General features: G+C 40.2%; 1 protein-coding gene across 6 annotated transcripts in view; it reads right to left on the bottom strand.

Moving 5' to 3' along the window:
* Positions 1–18,415, bottom strand: part of pde4cb (phosphodiesterase 4C, cAMP-specific b) — an 84,571-nt gene that overhangs the window by 7,409 nt on the left and 58,747 nt on the right. For 4 of the 6 annotated variants that reach the window (XM_029430087.1, XM_029430085.1, XM_029430090.1 and 1 more), the window contains 12 exons: positions 12,222–12,413; positions 11,760–11,801; positions 10,454–10,490; positions 8,778–8,851; positions 8,653–8,702; positions 7,860–7,972; positions 5,487–5,580; positions 2,102–2,274; positions 1,873–1,971; positions 1,408–1,572; positions 1,206–1,305; positions 628–782 (listed from right to left, as the gene is read on the bottom strand). In XM_029430087.1, coding sequence (XP_029285947.1) covers positions 628–782; positions 1,206–1,305; positions 1,408–1,572; positions 1,873–1,971; positions 2,102–2,274; positions 5,487–5,580; positions 7,860–7,972; positions 8,653–8,702; positions 8,778–8,851; positions 10,454–10,490; positions 11,760–11,801; positions 12,222–12,413 — 1,294 coding nt within the window. The remainder of the gene's footprint in view (positions 1–627; positions 783–1,205; positions 1,306–1,407; positions 1,573–1,872; positions 1,972–2,101; positions 2,275–5,486; positions 5,581–7,859; positions 7,973–8,652; positions 8,703–8,777; positions 8,852–10,453; positions 10,491–11,759; positions 11,802–12,221; positions 12,414–18,415) is intronic. The other 2 variants (XM_029430088.1, XM_029430086.1) reach the window with 1 other exon arrangement.

The following is an 18,415-nucleotide window of genomic DNA, read 5'->3' as shown; positions in this document are numbered from 1 at the left end:
GTGTCTTTCTTTTTAAATCATACAGAATTCAAAACACTAGGAATTAGGATTGTTTTTGTGTATAGCGTCTTTCTCAAAGCTCTTTGTCTTTCCCCTTTAGTTTGTTCCATACTGCTGAAGATAAGAGAAGAAGCTGTAACCGTCTCATACATCAACTACATGATGACAGCAGATTTTCTAAAGTAGCCTGTGACCAGAGATACATGAAACTGCTGTATCTGCAGCATTTTACTGTACACAAACTGTGAACAAGACATAATGAAAACCCAGACTGTAAGTAGTTATTACTAACGATTATTTTTCATTATTGATTAATCTGCTATTTCTTTCTAGATGAATCGATTAATTGATTAAATGTCAGGAAAAAGTGAAAAATGCCCATCCCAGTATCTCAAAGTCCAAGGTGAAGTCTTTAAATGTCTTGTTTTGTCAGTCCAGAAAGATGTTTAGTTTATTATTATAGAAAAACAGAGAAAAACAGGAAGTATCCATATTTAAGTCTAAAAACAGCCATTCTTGCATGAAAAATGACTCTAGTGATTAAACGATTATCAAAGTAGTTGGTGATTATTTTTCTGTCAATCAACTAATCAATCATTCGACTAATCATTGCAGTAGCAGTCTCACCATGTCGATCACCATCTTTCGGAGGGAGTCTCTCTGTTTCTTGCTGAGGTTTTGGAAGATGTCACAGTTGTCTTCTTGCAGCAGTTTGAAGCCCACAGCGAGGTGGTGATTCTCCAGCACCGAGGCATCGTTGTACATCAGCGCTAGCTCTGAACCTGCAGAGATGTGGGTTGAAATTGTTAAAACCGTGTAACAGGACATCATTTTAATTAATTTAGTGTTCTGATTAAGTGCTAAAAGTCCAAATAAACCAGACTTTATTGAGTTTAGAGTTTCCTGTTTCTATTGTGTACAGCCTTTGCACTAACATTATTATACTCATATCATTATCTTTATTTTCATAATGTATACAGCTTATCCTTGTATTTATCTACGCGCCTCTTAAAATTAAAAGTGTTTCAAACTGTTGCAGAGATGTAAAGAAAATTGTTTTTAAAGCTCTTAAATTGTATTTATTTCAAAATAAAAAACATTCTGCACTGTTATTGAGATAAATCTAAAATTCCAGGTGTATAAAATGTTGATTAATCGTTGTTGAATGCTGTGATAGTTGTGTGCAGAGACAGAGAGGAACCTACTGGTGTTTATTAAGAACTGGTTGGTGACTCCTGGGTGGTCGACATCATGGATGGCACTAGCAAACAGAACAGCCATGATCTCCAGGTCTGTGAACACCGCCTGGGATCAACAAAGGATAGTAAACACGTTATTAACAAACTAACTAATATTGTAACTATGACTTAACAATAAACTAAAACAACAACAGCTTCCTCAGCTCACCTCTAAAGCGGGGGTAGACAGGAGGATGTGGGTGGACTGCACCACATCAGCTGCATGGATGTTGTTGTGATAAGCTACGTCTGCATGGTAGTGGTCCTCCAAGGTCATCATTAAGGTGACGAAGGTGTCCATTGGGATCTTAAAGGTTTTCAGAAGGTCTCGCTCCTGGACGGGTGAGGAGGAAGAGGAGAGAATCAGAGTCACATCAACCACAAAATACAGTTTTTTTCTTCTGTGGTGTTAATTCAAATGACGGGGTTAGGGTTCCTCAGAAAATGTCAGGGGCCATACATCGTAAAGTTTACTCTCTGTTCCCGGGTAGAATTCCACATTTTCTCTACATTCATATGGGACATTATGTCTCTAATGCAGGGGGAGTGGGAAGGAGCAAATGTATACCTTTTAAACTTTTAGAATGTATCACATTCTCATCGTTTTTCAGCAGACTTTGGGGAAGGATCCTACCTGGAAGATGGAGTACATGATCACCGTCAGAGGGCGGTTTCCGGAATATTCTGCTATCTTGAATACGTCCAGACCCCAACGATTAATGTCTTCCACCTCCTGGAGAAGGAACAGAACATCAATAAGACACAGCCCATTCTTGTGTGTGTGTGTCTGTGTGTCTGTGTGTGTGTGTGTGTGTGTGTGTGTGTGTGTGTGTGTGTGTGTGTGTGTGTGTGTGTGGGCCCACCTTGGCCAGCAGGCTCTCGTGTGGTGTGCTGATTCCAAAGCGAGGGATGCAGGCGGGTGGTAAACTGGGGCTCTGTGTGGCCTTTTTCACACCACTGATCTGTGACATCGGCCTCTTCTTCTTCTCCTTCTCCTTAGAAGGCGGAGACTGGATCTCCACGTCATGTTGTTTCTCTGCAATGTGCAAAAAAACCAGACATAGATGCAAATTGTTGAATATATACACCTGTCTTCAAGTCACTTCAAATATTCAGACTTTACTTGATTGCTCCACTTTTGCTCCACTGTCACAATGTCAAAGTAATAGTGTGGAATCTGACACTGACAGCAAACTCAGAGTTCTTATAGCTCTGTTGATGCTCTCAACATATATGACCACCTCTTAAATTTAACAAAATCAAAATTTGTGTTGGAGATGTGCAAGTATTCATGCACACGTGTTAATGAAATATGATCCGACTCTGCTTATATGCACCGGGGCTGTCAGTCAGACATGGAGGACAAACGTATTGTCGTCGTCTGTGGGAACCAGCAGCTCTACGACTTGTCAGTACCGGGCTTGGAGAAAAGTGACCGAAGCATAAGGACTACATGGTAAGTTCTGAAAGTATGTATGTATTACTTGATTCCAGTTATTGGTGTTACTTTACTATTCCCATTGGCTGTTAGGAGCGAATATTCACGAGTTGCAAAAAAACACTACTGCTGCTACTGCAATACTTTTACTCAACTATTACCACTATTTATAATATTGTCACTACTGCTGGTACACTTACTATTATTATACTGTCAGCACTTTATTAATTATGCACAATTAATACAGCTGGTGTAAGTACCGCTAAAGCTAACTAACTATAACTAGTAACTGCACCAGCTAATACAAACTCTACTCGTAATACTGCAGCTGCTACAACTGACAGCAATACTGCTGCTGCTAACATCAGCCACTACTATTACTACACTAACACTGTACCTCAACCTTTTTCACCGCTGTCACTACAACTGCTAACATTGTACAACTACAACGCCTAGCACAAGCACATTTCATGAAGTGAGACATACAGCTGATGTGCATTACTGTACATATGTCACATGAAGAGTGTGATATCATGACACAATAGCAAGGCCTGTATGAATAAAATAATAAGCTATAAAGGAACTGGACTCCAACTCATCTGAAATCCGTGTATTTATACATCGTTTCAGCTGAGCTAAGTGAAGATGGTGTCACTTACAGATCTCCTTCACCTAAATATTGCACAAATACACGTGTCGATAAATGAGTCATTTTCACTATATCAACGCAACAATGTGTCTAATTTGGGCAAGCATGCATTTCTGCTTCTTTTCAGCATAACTGTCTGTCTACTATCTGTGTTAATGAACTTGTGAGCGACTAGACTTTGCATCACTCTGTAGATCACAAGTTAAAAACATTTTGTTTCTTCAAAACAATAAATTTGAGACAATGTTTATTTTTGAGTTAGTATAAAATATATGTAAAATCTAAATTGCAATGTAAAAATAGAATTATAAATATAATTGAATTTAAGCAATGTTATTCATGTATACAGTATACAGTATAGACTGCACATAGACCAGGAGGTCACTGACAAACAGGAATGTATACAGGAGGTATTATGAAGTACACCTGCAGTATAAAGGTATATGTATATAGGTGTCAGACTACAGCTAGGTGTACATGTATATATAAATGACTACATGGCAGTAGGTGCAGAACACCTGTAGTAGAAAGCTAAGGATGATGGGTAAAACCTGTCAGCTTCTCAGGAGCTCAGCTTTATCTTGAACTTGATGACGAAGAGCTTCTCGTGTTTTGTCAAATGTGGGTTTTGAAAAGGCTTCATCATGTCTGGAGATTTATTTTCTAACCCACAGTGGAGCTTGTAATCCTTTAAGCAAAAACACGGCGATCATCAAAACAAGGTTTCCACCGACAGTATCAACATAATCTCCATATGACTTGTTGACACAAAGGTGCTGTCCCAGCAGACACGATAGTGCTGAAAATGACTCATCTGTATTTGTACAAACCGAGGAAATAATGATCCAATTTTGACATCACAGACAGCCTGCCTTACCTAACGTCCACAGATCACCCTGACTATTTCACATCCACGTTCTTTTATGAGCACGGCAGGAATGATTGCTTGAACAATATCCAGATATGAGCCCAGATACAAACACACGCCACCATAAGGATGCAGAGGGACCTGAGTGGCAGCGTCACACGGGGCGCTGTCTGGCCTCTCTCACCTCTCTCACAGTGCCTCCTCTTCCTCACACCCAAAGCCATGATGTTCATTTCCAAACGCAGCCGGGCTTGACGCCGAGGCACTCATGTCAAAACGGCAGCCGACTGACAGCTCCATCCTCGTCCGGCTGGACCTCCATCCTGCCGGCAGGGCTGTTGAAGACTGAGCCTCCTATTGATGCAACACGCCGTCTAATAATATTGCACCCTGTTGCTACGACAACGCCACACAATGTGTCTGGGAATGCTGTCTGTCGCTGCGCCTCCTTCTCTTTTAGAGAAGGAAAAATACTCACCTTCTCCATCCCTCCCTAACAAACAGTCCTCTCTTCATATTTTCAGTTTAAAAAAGAAAACCTTCCTCACATTAACAATTCCTTCCTTCTCTTTCTCCTCACCTTCAAAATGCTGAAATTCTCCTCTCCCTGTTTCTTAATAAATTCTCCTTTTTTCACTTCCTGGCGTCTGAAAGCAACCTCTTCCATTTCCCTTCTTGTATTTGTATTTTATATCGTTTACTAATTTTTTCATTATCAACTTTTCTCTTTTATTTACTTCCTTTCAATGTCCTCTTCCATGACATCCTTCTGTCTCTCCTCAGTTTGTCTTTATTTAAAATATCCTTCTCGGTTTATTTTAAAAGCCCTTTCCTGCCCCTTTTAAAAAATAATATTTCTTCTTTTTTGTTCAAATAAAACACAAGTAAACGACTCCTCATTTCTTCCCGTACCTCATATTAAACATGCCTGCTAACATATGTTGAACAGTAGGTTGGTGTAATTTTCCATATAATACAACTGACGGCAGAACATTCAACAAAGCCAGGTGCAATTATGCAAATGATTTATATTGTTCGAAGAGCTGGGCAGCACCACAGACACTGAGATGTTTAAGAGAGTACTACATTTATTTATTTTGTCGTGCGCCCTATTTTTATCAATGGAAGTTGACAAAATACTAGAAACACAGGGTCGTTGTATTAGCTTGCATCCGTTTTAGCTAACCATACCTGATAAACTGGCAACTGAGTGTATGTTCCCATAGAAAGGGGGACCAGCTTCCCACAAAAGGAGCGTCATTTCATTCATTTATGTCTGGCATGAAAACTCACCGAGGAAGGTATTGGAGATGAACTCTGACACCTGATTCCCTGAGCGGCTTGTCTCTGATAGCTGCGTCAGTTCGCGGTTCAGCATCCTCTTAAACTGTGTAGACACAACAACAATAAGTGGTTAGCCCAGGTAGGACTGCAGATAAACATGTTAAAATACCTACACAGATAAGGTGCATGTGTAGCATGTTTATACATCAACATAGCAGTAAACTTAATTGTGATACCTTTCCATAACTAAACACACATTGTGTTTCCACACACTAAGAAAAAAAGTGATTTACACGAATGCATACTCTAAGAATATGGAAGAAAAATGCAGAGTTAGATGCAGACAGTTTAAATACAAATCTTGATATGAAGTACAGACATGGTACACATGTGTGTTGCTGTGCAATTCTTTAAAAGATTGTCCATAAACATATTGTCAGGCTGTACCTAACTTAAACCTAACATAAACTAGTAAGCAATGTATTTACAGTACATTCATATTACTTGTTTGGTTGATTAAGGTTTGTCACAGTAACAAGTTGACACAATTTATAAAATCATCTTTGCTGTGGTTTGATAGTTAAACAACATCATATCGGGAACTCCGGCACTGCAGCACATGTAGACTGATGCTTACTGTAGGTGTCATTTATTTCGCTGTCTATAAAGTCTGCGGTGCATGTTTACCCCTTTCTAAATGCGTCAATGTTTTTTATTTGTTTTTTTAAAAATAAAATAAGACAAGCTGCAATATCTCTACCTATGTTGTCTGTTTGCAGACACGCAGGAGAAATCTGCACTGAGGCTTTTAAAAGTTGTTTTAAGTTTTATCGCAGCGGTAACTTCCACACTATTATTTATGTAACATTGTTGGCACGCTGTGGCTGAGGGAGGAGGGAGGGGATCTGCTTCGCTTTTCTTCAGGTTTTCTGCACACACACACACACACACACACACACACACACACACACACACACACACACACACACACACACACACACACACACACACACACACACACACACACACACACACACACACACACACACACACACACACTACATTCAGCCCGTTTGTAGTTCCAGTCCTGAGTCAGATCCGATGGGCACGCTCACTCAGCATTCAGCTCCCCTGCACAGCCTGCACTGCCGATCAATAGATCCAAATGTAAACAAGGCAAGCCAGCAGCGCTCCCCGTTGCTCACCTGTCTGAGTCTCCAGCACAGACAGACGCAGAGAGCCAATGCAGGCATGTCAACCCACGCATGTTGATGTTAAAGGTTGCTCAAATCCAAAACGGCAAGCAGACAAGTGTGCTTGCTTAGTGCCGGGCTGCTCACTCAGATCTGCTCCACGCTCAGCACGGACGGTTAGAACATAAAAAGAAGTCTGTTTGGAAATAAAAGTTCTCATAGTCCCATGTGCTGTCCTGGAGGTGAGGGGGGGTGAGAGGGGACGGTTGGGTTGGGGTGAATTGGGGGAGGTTGGGGATGTGGTCTACCATCGGGGGAGCAGTCGCTCATCCAACTACTGTCACACTGTCAATGAGAAACATAAAGAGGGAGAGCGAGACGCTGTGAGGAACCCCCTTCCCCCGCCCTGCATGCTGTTCCACCTTCTCTGCCCAATCAGATTTGTCTGGCTTCAGAGGCTGGGTGGAGGAGTGGTATCTGATTGGCTGACTGGGAGATGGAGGAGGACTGATTGTAGCAGCCAGACGTTGAAGAGAACCATGAAGAAAGAAAGTGAGGAGATGCTATTTAACTCTTTCAATGGAGTGAGACGCCATTCATGAACCCAGAGAGTTTTTGGCCATGTTCACACTGCAGCTGCAGCTATCATCATATCAGATCTTTTACCCTCATATGTGACTCAATTCTGTTCTTTAACAAGAATAAACAAGGACCTGCACTTTGTCAATGCTGCTCTGACACGGACAGAAGCAACAGAATCAGATCTGGAAGCATGTCACCAGCTTGTGTCATATTTGAAAGCTTAAACTAAAATAAGTCATTGTTGTCATCACAAAAGCAAACTACTAGAGAAGATAAATGAGTCCCAAAAGATGTGACACACTGATTCTGTCCTCTGTTGAAATATTAAAGCTTGTTGTGTCTACAGATGATTGAACTTAAAGTATATTTTATCTTAATTTCAACCTCTCTTACGGTGCAGAACAATCTCAATTTAATTTTACATTTTAATATTTCAGTTTTTGTGATTTGCACCATCTAATAAAGTTTCCATATTTTAAGCCATATTATTGATGGATCTACCACCTAATTGTGATAAATTCTAAATAAATTTTGATTAAAAAAAGGATTGCTCACAAACACCTCTTTATATCTGTAATGAAATGTTTTGAGACGAACATCCTCTCACCTTATTGGATGCCATCTCCCCGACAGAGTGTCTCGTCTGCAGTGTCTCCAGCTGGTCCAGACACCAGTCCAGCTCTTCCATTGTCTCCACCGCCAGCTTCTGGTAGGGCTCCTCTGAAAGGTCAGGGGTCACACAGACATACGTTACAGTCAGTTGTGGGACTGCTATGAAAACATTTTGTGTGGTGTTGCTCTTAGGAATAATAAGTTAATAAGTTTCTTTGGAAAAATGTTGATTAGATGTCGCGCTGCACCTGTCACGTGATGTTATGTGTTTAACACCATGTTTGAATTTTAATGCATTAAATCAAATTCATAAACCCATTAAAATCAAGTAATATAGTATAGTATTTTCCTAAAATAATAACAAAAAAGTATTCTCAGTTTTTAGAATAATAATAATAATAATAACTTTATTTATTGTCTAAAAACAATATTTACAAAGTGATTTAATTACAATAAAACCCCAAAACAGCAACAATAAAAAAAAGAAATAAAAGGTAATATATATATATATATATATATATATATATATATGAAGTAAACAGATACAAACAGAGATACAATTAACAACAGATCAAAACTTGTCTGCTGAAATATTATTTAAAAAATAGGAGTATAGGGTAATACAGGAGAAACGCAGGAACAGACCCCTTAGTGATTCAAAACTCCCGAACAGCATTGCAGTGATTCACATAAAAGCCTGTTTATAAAAGTGTTTCAAAGATGAAACTGATTCTGATATCCTAATTAATGTGATGGATTGTCCCCACCACACGGATATTACCACTGACCTGTAAGACATGGCTTACACATGGATGGCTGGTTGCTGCTTGTCGAACGCCTGGAACAAGAAACAGGTGAGCTGTTAGTAGAACAAGAATAAAGGAAGAATTCAGTCTGTTTCTCTTATTCTTACTTGTTTGTTACACGATCTTGCAGATGTGTCAGAGCAGCAAAGTTACTTCTCACTGTTCGTAGACTGGCAAGAACCTAAGAAGGGAAACATGTTTTTAGTGACGGAGGAGTATAAGTGACTGGTCAGTAAAGATTCAAACACTGGACGTATACGACGCTGCACATCTCACAAGAACACCATCTGTCACGTGTTCTTGACGGCAACCAGCAGCTTGACCTGTTTATATGCACTGCTTTTCTATAATTTGTTACCCATTTGTATGTAGCTATGGATATAAATATGATAAGTAGTTGCTTTAAATCTAATGTTTTGACAGAGACACAGCATGAGTTTGTGCTAGATAAGGCATTACATTATGACATACATACATGTCTATATGATTGGACTTCAAAAGCTTAAGTGTGGGTTGATTAAATTGAATCTGTTTATGTGAATCGTCAACATTACTGTAAGCCAAGTGGTTTACAAACTACTTTATTTTTTGAGGCCATGATATTTGGATGTGTCACTACAGTCTATGACCTTTGCCTGAGATCAAACTTTAAAATTGCACTTTGATGCTTTCCGGTAATATGTCACTGAACACACGTTAAGTAAGTTGGTACAGTATTTGACTGGTGCGATAATACCACGATTATGCGATCATATGACTGGAAGACAAGAATTTGTTATGTAAATTAGTTTAATATCTAACTGCAAGTGGGCCAAAAGTAAATGTTTAGATATTAGTTTGGAAACATAACATGTGCACAGATTGTGTTAATGGGCCAATGTTGAAGATTGTTCAGTGGAAAGAGTGTGTGGGTGTTTTCTGTGAAAAATGAACCATTTCTTATTCTTCAAACCGGTGAGTAAGGGCCATGTGGCTTGTCTGGACAGACCCACACCTACAATTAGACAGTTTCAATGGAAACTCTGTACATTATTAATGTGTGTATATTGTATAAGTAGTGCTTAATGCTAAAAGCCAATACCCGTAAACCCACTGCTACAGACCAAATACAGCACAGTAGAGAACAGCTAGTGACATTACATGAGACGAAACTGCCTCTCCGCCATTTATTTTTGGCAATATTAAAACTTTTGTCGTTGCATTTTCGTACATTTTCAGTAGATATAACTATCCTGGTGAAAATGGCATAATATTATCACGTATTAATCAACATCCAGGCAGTCTTACAGGCACTATGATGCTGAAATAATGTTTTATTATCCACCTTGCTTTTGCATGCTCTTCAGAGATATCTTTATTCAGGAGGCGTTGACATCGATTGTATTCGAGACAGCTGGACAGAAGTAGACAAATGTTGGTACTGCGTATTGCAGCAGCTTGTTCTACAATGAGCTACTTTCCCTGCCAGGACTCCACTGAAGCTTCACTGACAAGAAGAGTTTAAACAACGTTTATAAATAGTTTTATAAATTAATTCAATTCACAAATGAGTATGAGTATTCATACAAACAAAATGATTTAAAAACACGTATTGTGGTGCCGTGTTTCTACTGTAAAACTGTTCCTAACGCTAAAGCTAACTTTTGGTCCCTGCTGTACAGGTCGTCAGTTTCCACCACATTTAGCCACTGCGTTGAGATTCTGTATTTTCAAATTTAATGAAAGTGGCCAGTACATTCATGGTCTTACAAAAGCAGAAGTACACTAACGTAATGTTACTAACCTGTGCAAATGGAGTCACTATCATGTCTTCTCCATGCCTGCAAAAAGCACATACAAACATAAACAGACATCCAGTGAAAAAGCTGTGTGATACAGACTTAATGTGAGGACTGTGATGGAAGAGAGAAGAGTACAGTTGGCTACGACCCATGTCTCAAATATCACACCAGACATAAGGAGGGGAGGGAGATTGTTTTAGTTATACAAATATTTCTTAGAGGCAAAGATGCAGATTACAGTTAACCCTCACTAACCCACGTTTAAATAAGACTGAAGCCCAATGGAAAACAAGAGGTCAGAAAGGAGGAACACAATATTAAACACTGGTTACTGGCAAAGAAACTTTATTCTGCATCTACCCATTGAGATTCAACTCAACCCGTCACAATAAACCTGCATTAAGTGATGTTTTAGGATTAAATCAAACGCCTGAAATGACAAGTTGTAGGTCATTGTCTTGGTTATCTGGCCTCATGGTTCTTATTTAGCTTGCCATGTAAAACCACTGGCAGTTGTTTCTAGATAAGCTGAGTGTCTACTACCTGTCCAACATTAAAATGAACAAATGAATACAAGTCATTGCTATAATTGTAGTGCAGCATTTAGCAGTTTAAGACAGTTATTTGTGTTAAGAGTTCAAAAGCAAGTGAATATTGAAATGACGTGTCATTGGGAGGCTAGAAACCCGCCTTCCAATGGGATGCTAATGTTGCAAATATTTGCTAATGGCTTAGCCATGAGAACATAATAACCCAATGTATGGCCTGTGATTCTACCAGGGTCAGAAATCACTTAATGCAGGTTTAATTCTGCTCTGACAGAAAGTATGTCTCCAAGATATACGGTATATTTGTAAAACTACAACTATGTGCAGGTGAGGAGGGGGGGTTTGTGCATTGAATGCTGGGAAAGACAACTTTTTGAGAGGTAGATCTTTCTTAGGGTCTCAACATGCACCTAACCATTCAGACTTCAGGGTAAATCCATGCTGCCAGTGAAACGTTCATTGTCAGAGTCAGACTCAAGTCAGCCTGTCCAGCAAACATGTTTGACATTCAATAAAAGAGATTTATGACATCCTGTGCGTATTGGTTTTAACTGTTCCGTGAAATCTAGGCCTAAATATAAAAAGGCCATTCTAATAGGATGTTTACTGTGCCTTATTAGCAAATTTGAAACCATCTGTCAAATGCTTGCTGGGGCTGGTTCAAAAACATTGCAGGGGTGAAATGCTTGACTCATGACAACATTGCACAGCCCAAAGAGATGGACAGAAAAATCACCGCAGTTTTCACACTTTGTCTCACCGAGGCAGCCAATTGACTTCCCAATGCTTCAATCCCTCCTCCCTTCAAAACAGAGGAGCGACAGCTATTGGTGGTCGAGGCCATATGTACATATTTAGCTGTATAAACAGGCAGAAGATGGATGAAAGACTAGTGCTGAGCTAACATTATAGTTTTGACTTTAGTTGCACGCTCCAACTAAACACAAGCTCTGCTACCGAAAGCCTCTTTAAAGCCTGATGCCAACAATGCACTTTTTAAACATTGATATGTCATTGTCAGATGAATAGGCTCTTTTAAGCCTTCCATCATCTGCTCTCATCAGAAAGTTTGTAGCTGTTTCTTCTGGAAGAACAGCGGCCACTTCATTTTTTGAACTGTGAAGCAAACCAATACATTTCCCTCCAAATCAGCAAACCCCCACTGTAAAATGCAACATGAGGGTAAAGGCAATGTTACAGGAAGTATCTTTAAAATACTCACAGGTCGCTGGCGGTGGATGAGTTGCGGGACATGTTTTTGGGCGAAAGGTCGAAGTCTGAGTCGGAGCGGTAGAGGAAGGACTCCCGACGCTGACTGTGGGGGAAATTGGCCTGAAGTACCAGACCAGAACTCGGACTAGTCTGAGAGTCCAGTGGACTGCGACCCACCGACAGGCCATTGTCCACATCAAAACTAGAGAGAGAGAAAGCAGAAATACATACATAAATACGACTGTTACAGTTTCCACCTGCTAATTAGCCAGACTGCTATTATGTTTAACTTCATTATTCCTTTAATTTCATTCCTTTGGGTGGTCTGGGATTACCTACTAATATCACTGCTACATTACTACTATTACTGCTGATGTTACTAAACTATATTTGCATACCTCAATATTAAAGAGGAGTACAATGTGCCATACGGAAAGCAGCTATCAAGTTAATAAGGAAAACAAAACAAGTAAATAACACAAAATAAAACAAAGGACATATGTAAAAGAAACTTTTAATTGATGATTCAATTAAGAATATCAATAGAAACCACAAATGCAACATGGACGTGGGTCATCTCAGCATTGCCCTTCAAACCCTGTGTAATCCAATACTAATATAAAACAGCTCCTGTAGCTGCTGACGACACACGGAGACAGAAAAGAGAAGCCTAAAATAAGGATAAGATAGGCCATCAATCACAAAGAAGACACAAGACGGTTAAAGTGATAAAGGAACACAAGAGCAGCATGTGTATAATATTCATGTGACAGTATTAAAAATCATCAAAATAGCCAGCACAAAACGCATTAAGGTTATTCTTATTGTCTACCCTGATTGTGAGCGTCTTTACACAGGTGACCTTGTAATTACTTGCTTTTCACAATCACATACACTCAGACACATCTTTCTTTCCCTCCGCTATCTCCGTATGACGTCAACACTGACTTCATGCGTGGTACGTCAGTAGAGCTACTTACCCATACAAACCCCCCCGCCACTCCCGCTATCACCCCATCGCAGCCACCACATTGAAAGGCACCCTGATAACTGAACAAAGCACTTTATTATTTAACGTTAACGAGCATCATTTTCATAAAATTGGATATTACTGCCGTGATCCGAATGAAATTGTATTTTTTGCCAGCTGGATTCAGTCCACCTCCTGTAACCAAACACTATCACGGTTCGACTCGGCCTTGATTTAATCCCTTTGAAATCCTTCCAATCTGCAGGGTCTAAATTAGAGGGCTCGGTATCGCAAACATTCACTTAACAAATTCACAAAATGTCCTTTGAACCAAACCAGTGATACACAGTGCAACCACAAAAGAGCAAACAGCTAAAATACAGAAAGATGAACAAAGGGGGGCAGAGGAGAACTTGACTGAGTGATGTGGTAGTGGAGGGTAAAGCGTTTCAACATTCAATATATTGCATTTTTTCAGCCTCTCTTTGTTACAACTATTCACTTATTCTCTGGAGAGAATTCTACCACAGGAAATGTCTTCTTCATTGTTAGATTGTAAGAAGAGATTGTCCATGATTCACATTTTATTTTAAAGCACCGTTATGTGGATACAGGATTGGTCATTTCTTAAGGAATATTTGTGTATTTTTTATCAGCTGGATCCATTGTTCTCTGTTTTAACTCGCCCTCCTCTCCTTCCTTGGTCATAACAATAGAAAACAGAGCACTGGAAGGTTGCTACTGTTTCTATTTTTAGCTCAGCCTGCCTCCAGCGCTCCAGCAATAGCAACCAGTGCCTGATAAATGAAAGATGGCTATTATGCAATCGATGCTGGAAGAAAGAAGCAGAGAGAGACAGACACAGAGTCGAGGAGGGAGGTGTGGGGGGGGGATTCAGCACAGTGATGTGGCTCAGCATCTCACACCTGATTGGTGAGACAGGGCGGAGGAGGGGTCGGGCTGCAGCAGGGTTTACCTCAATGATAACACTCCACTACACCTCACCTATTCTACACCCCCACCCTCCCCTGCCCTGGCTCAGTGTAGTCGGCCGTGACGAGGCTCCATCAGAGGAGACCAGTGACGTCAGAAGCTATAAATAGATCTGCCTGCCAGGGAAGAGGGGAACAGGGGGACTTGTGACGGAGCTTACGTAGATACCCCTCCCCCAACCCGCAGATGATTTCTCCCCTCCTCATGAATACATATATGAAGGATTCTCTTTTTTCATTTTGATTGGTTGAGTACTTCTCGATGACTCCAAGTAGAAATACAAGACCATAGTATTTTCTCTACATTGTTGTACTCCATATTTTCTTTTGTAATCTTTCATTCAGTTCGCATCTCTGAGGGAGCAGGTAGGGTGTCAAAGCATGTTGCTCAAGGACACTTTGACAGTGTTGTCGGTGGTGAAATTAAATTGTATTTCAGATTTAAAGTCATTTTACATTTTTGTTTATCTGTCATGTCCGTATTTTTTCGACATCCTCACCAGTAAAGTTTTACCTCACATTTTCTTGTCTGGCCAAAGACTATATAGACATTATATAGATATAGACTATTTACAATCATGGGACACTTAATCTTTCCACTGAACCCCAGATTTATGAGATACATTTGGTGTTAGCAGCTTTTTAAGGGAAAGGGACCTACACACCTCTAGTCACTGAAATACACGAATACATCATTGAGCTCAGCTGCAGTTTACCAGAGCTGCCTGCTGGTCATTCAGTCCCATTCAAAAGTAGCAGAAGCCAAAAGGCTTTTAATAGGAAGACAGCGCCCACTACTGAGGAACACATGGTACCGCAACAACCCGTAAACAAACTGCTCAAATCTTGAGATTGTGATTTTATTTCCTCCCATCGCTAGTAATATAATGTAGTAGTAGTGTTGGAGACATAATGGATGACAGTGTTATGGCTCCTTGAGGGTGTATTATGTTTCTCCTGCAGGAAGGGAAAATAATGTAAATTGTAGAACAAATTTAAAGGATATTAAGCAAACAGCTAGAAAGTACAACGTTTAAATGTTCAGACTGTTTTAGAGAGTATAAACTACAATGTAGGTGGAGCCCAACTCGTCTGGGTTCAGTATTATGTCTGAGCATTTGCAAAATTGCACGAGTCTGCTCATTCTTATATATACTTTTTAAAATCTATATCATGATAGCGAGATAAACAGCTTCTTCAAATTCACCTTTGTCCCTGTAATGGAAATTCACCACGATCAAACTTATTGTTGAGTGTTTATAAAATCATATGTCGTGAGCACCATCTTTAACTAGTAAGCTCTAAAATGTATACTACTTGTCATATTACTTGTGCAACTGGGTAAGACAGCCATTCTCCTCCAGACAGACTGGCGTCTTATTCAGTCGCAGCATAGGCTACATAACAAGTTGACCTTGCTCTGTCTCCTGCCTGCAGCATTGTTCTCCACTTCTCTGACGTAAATGACGGCTCCCTTTTCTCTCTTTAACTCTGTTTTACAAAATCTTTCTCACACATGCCTCAACACCCACATCCGAACCTCTGCTTTTGTTCCCAGGATGTTTAGTTTGCACTTGGTCAACATATAGAAGAGGAGGAATCCTTTTTCTTGAAACCAAATGAAAAAGTCTGCAGTTTAAAAAGTGCCAATCAACAAAGTTTCCATTTCATCATCACTGAAGGATAAGTGTTTGCTCCTTTGACTTTGCTGGACGCTAAGCGATGAGATCGAATTGGGATCACAGAGCTGAAACGATAAAGCGATTAATGTTTAGTCAATCGACAGAAAATCTATCAATATAATAATTGATAATTGATTAATTATTTAATCCCTATCCCTACCTTTAGCTTCTCAGTTATCTTATGTGACAGTAAACTAAGTTCTCTTTGGTTTTGGACTGTTGGTTGGAATAAACAAGCCATTTCAAGAGTCACCTTTGGTTTCAGTAAATTGTGATGACGTTTCCTTATTTTCTGAATTTCTTTTTTTTACCAAACAATGAGCTAAATAATAGAGAAAATAATTAGTTGCAGTCTTACTCTATTACAGTTACTGCTGAGATGATTTTCACCAACGTTTGGGAATAAATCTTGATTTAAAATGAATTTAAGGGATTAACAGTCACACCACAGTGAACCTTTACAGCAACATACACTATGTCAATCTCAAAGTGCCACTGTACTACAGCTGGTGAACAAAGAACAGCAGTGATGTCACACACAGTTTGGGGGTTATCGTCACTTTGATGTTAGAGCCAACATTATTCCTTCCAAGGCGGACTTTATCCTCATAAAGCCTTTTCTTAGGGTTGACCTCTGAAACTGTTCAAAAAGCTAAAACCTTAGGATGGGAAATGCAAAGTACGACCAGTTCCAGTCATTATCTGTGCACGCATGTTTGTGATGTGGTCATGGGAACCAGGGCCGAGGGATTTGAGGAACTTTCTGTTATGTATGTGAGAGTGATAAAGAAAACAAGCATCAAGGCCAGATGTTGTCTGATGGGGGATGACACAGGCTCAGGTTCAAAGGTCAACCCACACACATAAATACACACATGCTCCCTCTTGTTTTCTTTCCTCGCAGCCTGGGAATTAGCCGAGAGGCCGAGAGCATCACACCAGGAAGGAGGCGAGAGGTGAGGAGGAGAGGAGGAAAACAGACCAGGGAACACTTTATGTGTGTGCGTGTGTGTGTGTGTGTGTGTGTGTGTGTGTGTGTAATAATGGAAAATGACTAAACTGTACTAATGATTTTACATGATTTGAAATGAGAAAAACAGAAACCTTACAGAATGGCACACAGTGTGTGTGTGTGTGTGTGTGTGTGTGTGTGTGTGTGTGTGAGTGTGCACGCGTGTGTGTGTGCGTGTGTGTATGTGTGTGTGTGAGTATGCACGCATGTGTGTGTGTGTGTGTGTGTGTGTGTGTGTGTGTGTGTGTGTGTGTGTGTGTGTGTGCATGTGTGTGAGTGTGCACGCGTGTGTGTGAGAGTGAATGAGTTAAGGGAGTTAAACGTTTTTGTTTTGTGACAAAATCTGAAAGCAGCAGAAAAACAACCGGCTTCCCCCTCATACAGCCCCCTGCCAAACAGGCCTTTCCTTCCACTGTCACAGTGTGTGGTTTGTATAATGTGTGTGTGTGTGTGTGTGTGTGTGTGTGTGTGTGTGTGTGTGTGTCTTGACAGCTCACAGAGAGGTGATGTTGGCAGGAGAAATACAAGCAGGAATGTGATCTATGCAGACCCTGATCAGTGCACATCAAAGTAAGAGAGAAAAGAGGGATCTTTGTTTCTATCTTCCTTCTTTCCAGTCATCTCTCTTCTGTTCGTCATAAAGACTTAAAAATGCCCCAAAATATCCGAACAGATCCTCTTGTACACAAGATACTTTTTAAATTGATGACATTGGTGAAAATGTTGTATGTAACATAAATCAAGTTTTTACAGTTTCTATTGCACACTTCACAGTACTAACATACTGTAACTAGAAGCTATTCAGATTGTTACATAGCATAAAGAGATAGTTTGGATGTTTTGAAGTGGGGTTGTATGAGGTACTTATCCATAGTCAGTTTACTACCAACAGTAGATGCCCCTAGTCTGGAGAAACCGACAGGAGTTACTACACAGGAGCATAGCATAGTACTGCTGTGGACGAGGGCAGCAGCAAAACCTATTTTTGGCCCCTAAAAGTGGGCCCGCCTAAAAAACAGAGCTTGTTACATTTAGAATATTTTGAGCGCTTCACCTTGCTGTTAGGCAGCCCTTTCCGACAGGGAACTGCAGCCCTGAACATGTGGATTGCTGGACTACCACTGCCTCGATCGGTTAGTTTGTATGTGTTATTATGAGACTTTGGTGTTTTAAAGACTTAGTTTGGATTCACCAAAGTCATACAATAAAACATACAAACTAACCACGTTTTGTTTTAGGTGGGCCCTGTAGCCTCCCTCTTGCTGCTGCCCCCGTCTACAGCAGTACTATGCTATGCTCTAGTGCAGTGACTCCCGTCTGTTTCTCTAAACTGGGGGCGTGCCGGAAAAAAAGAAAAAGAGAAAAAAAGCTCTTGAGCAAGGCAACAAGCTGCTTCGTGAGTTCATCACTGGATAAACAAAGACAAACAAAGCTTAGTTCAGCTTGAATAACGAAACACTTTACACAATAATACAGGAAATGCCGTGAAGAGAAGCTGTTAGACACAGCAGACATCTAGCGTCAAGATGCTATAGATAACTTTATTGA

The sequence above is a fragment of the Cottoperca gobio genome, chromosome 4 (assembly GCF_900634415.1).
Source record: "Cottoperca gobio chromosome 4, fCotGob3.1, whole genome shotgun sequence".
In the NCBI taxonomy this organism is placed as follows: domain Eukaryota; kingdom Metazoa; phylum Chordata; class Actinopteri; order Perciformes; family Bovichtidae; genus Cottoperca; species Cottoperca gobio.
Note: the sequence above shows the minus strand (reverse complement) of the source record. Positions and strands in the feature narration are given on the sequence as shown.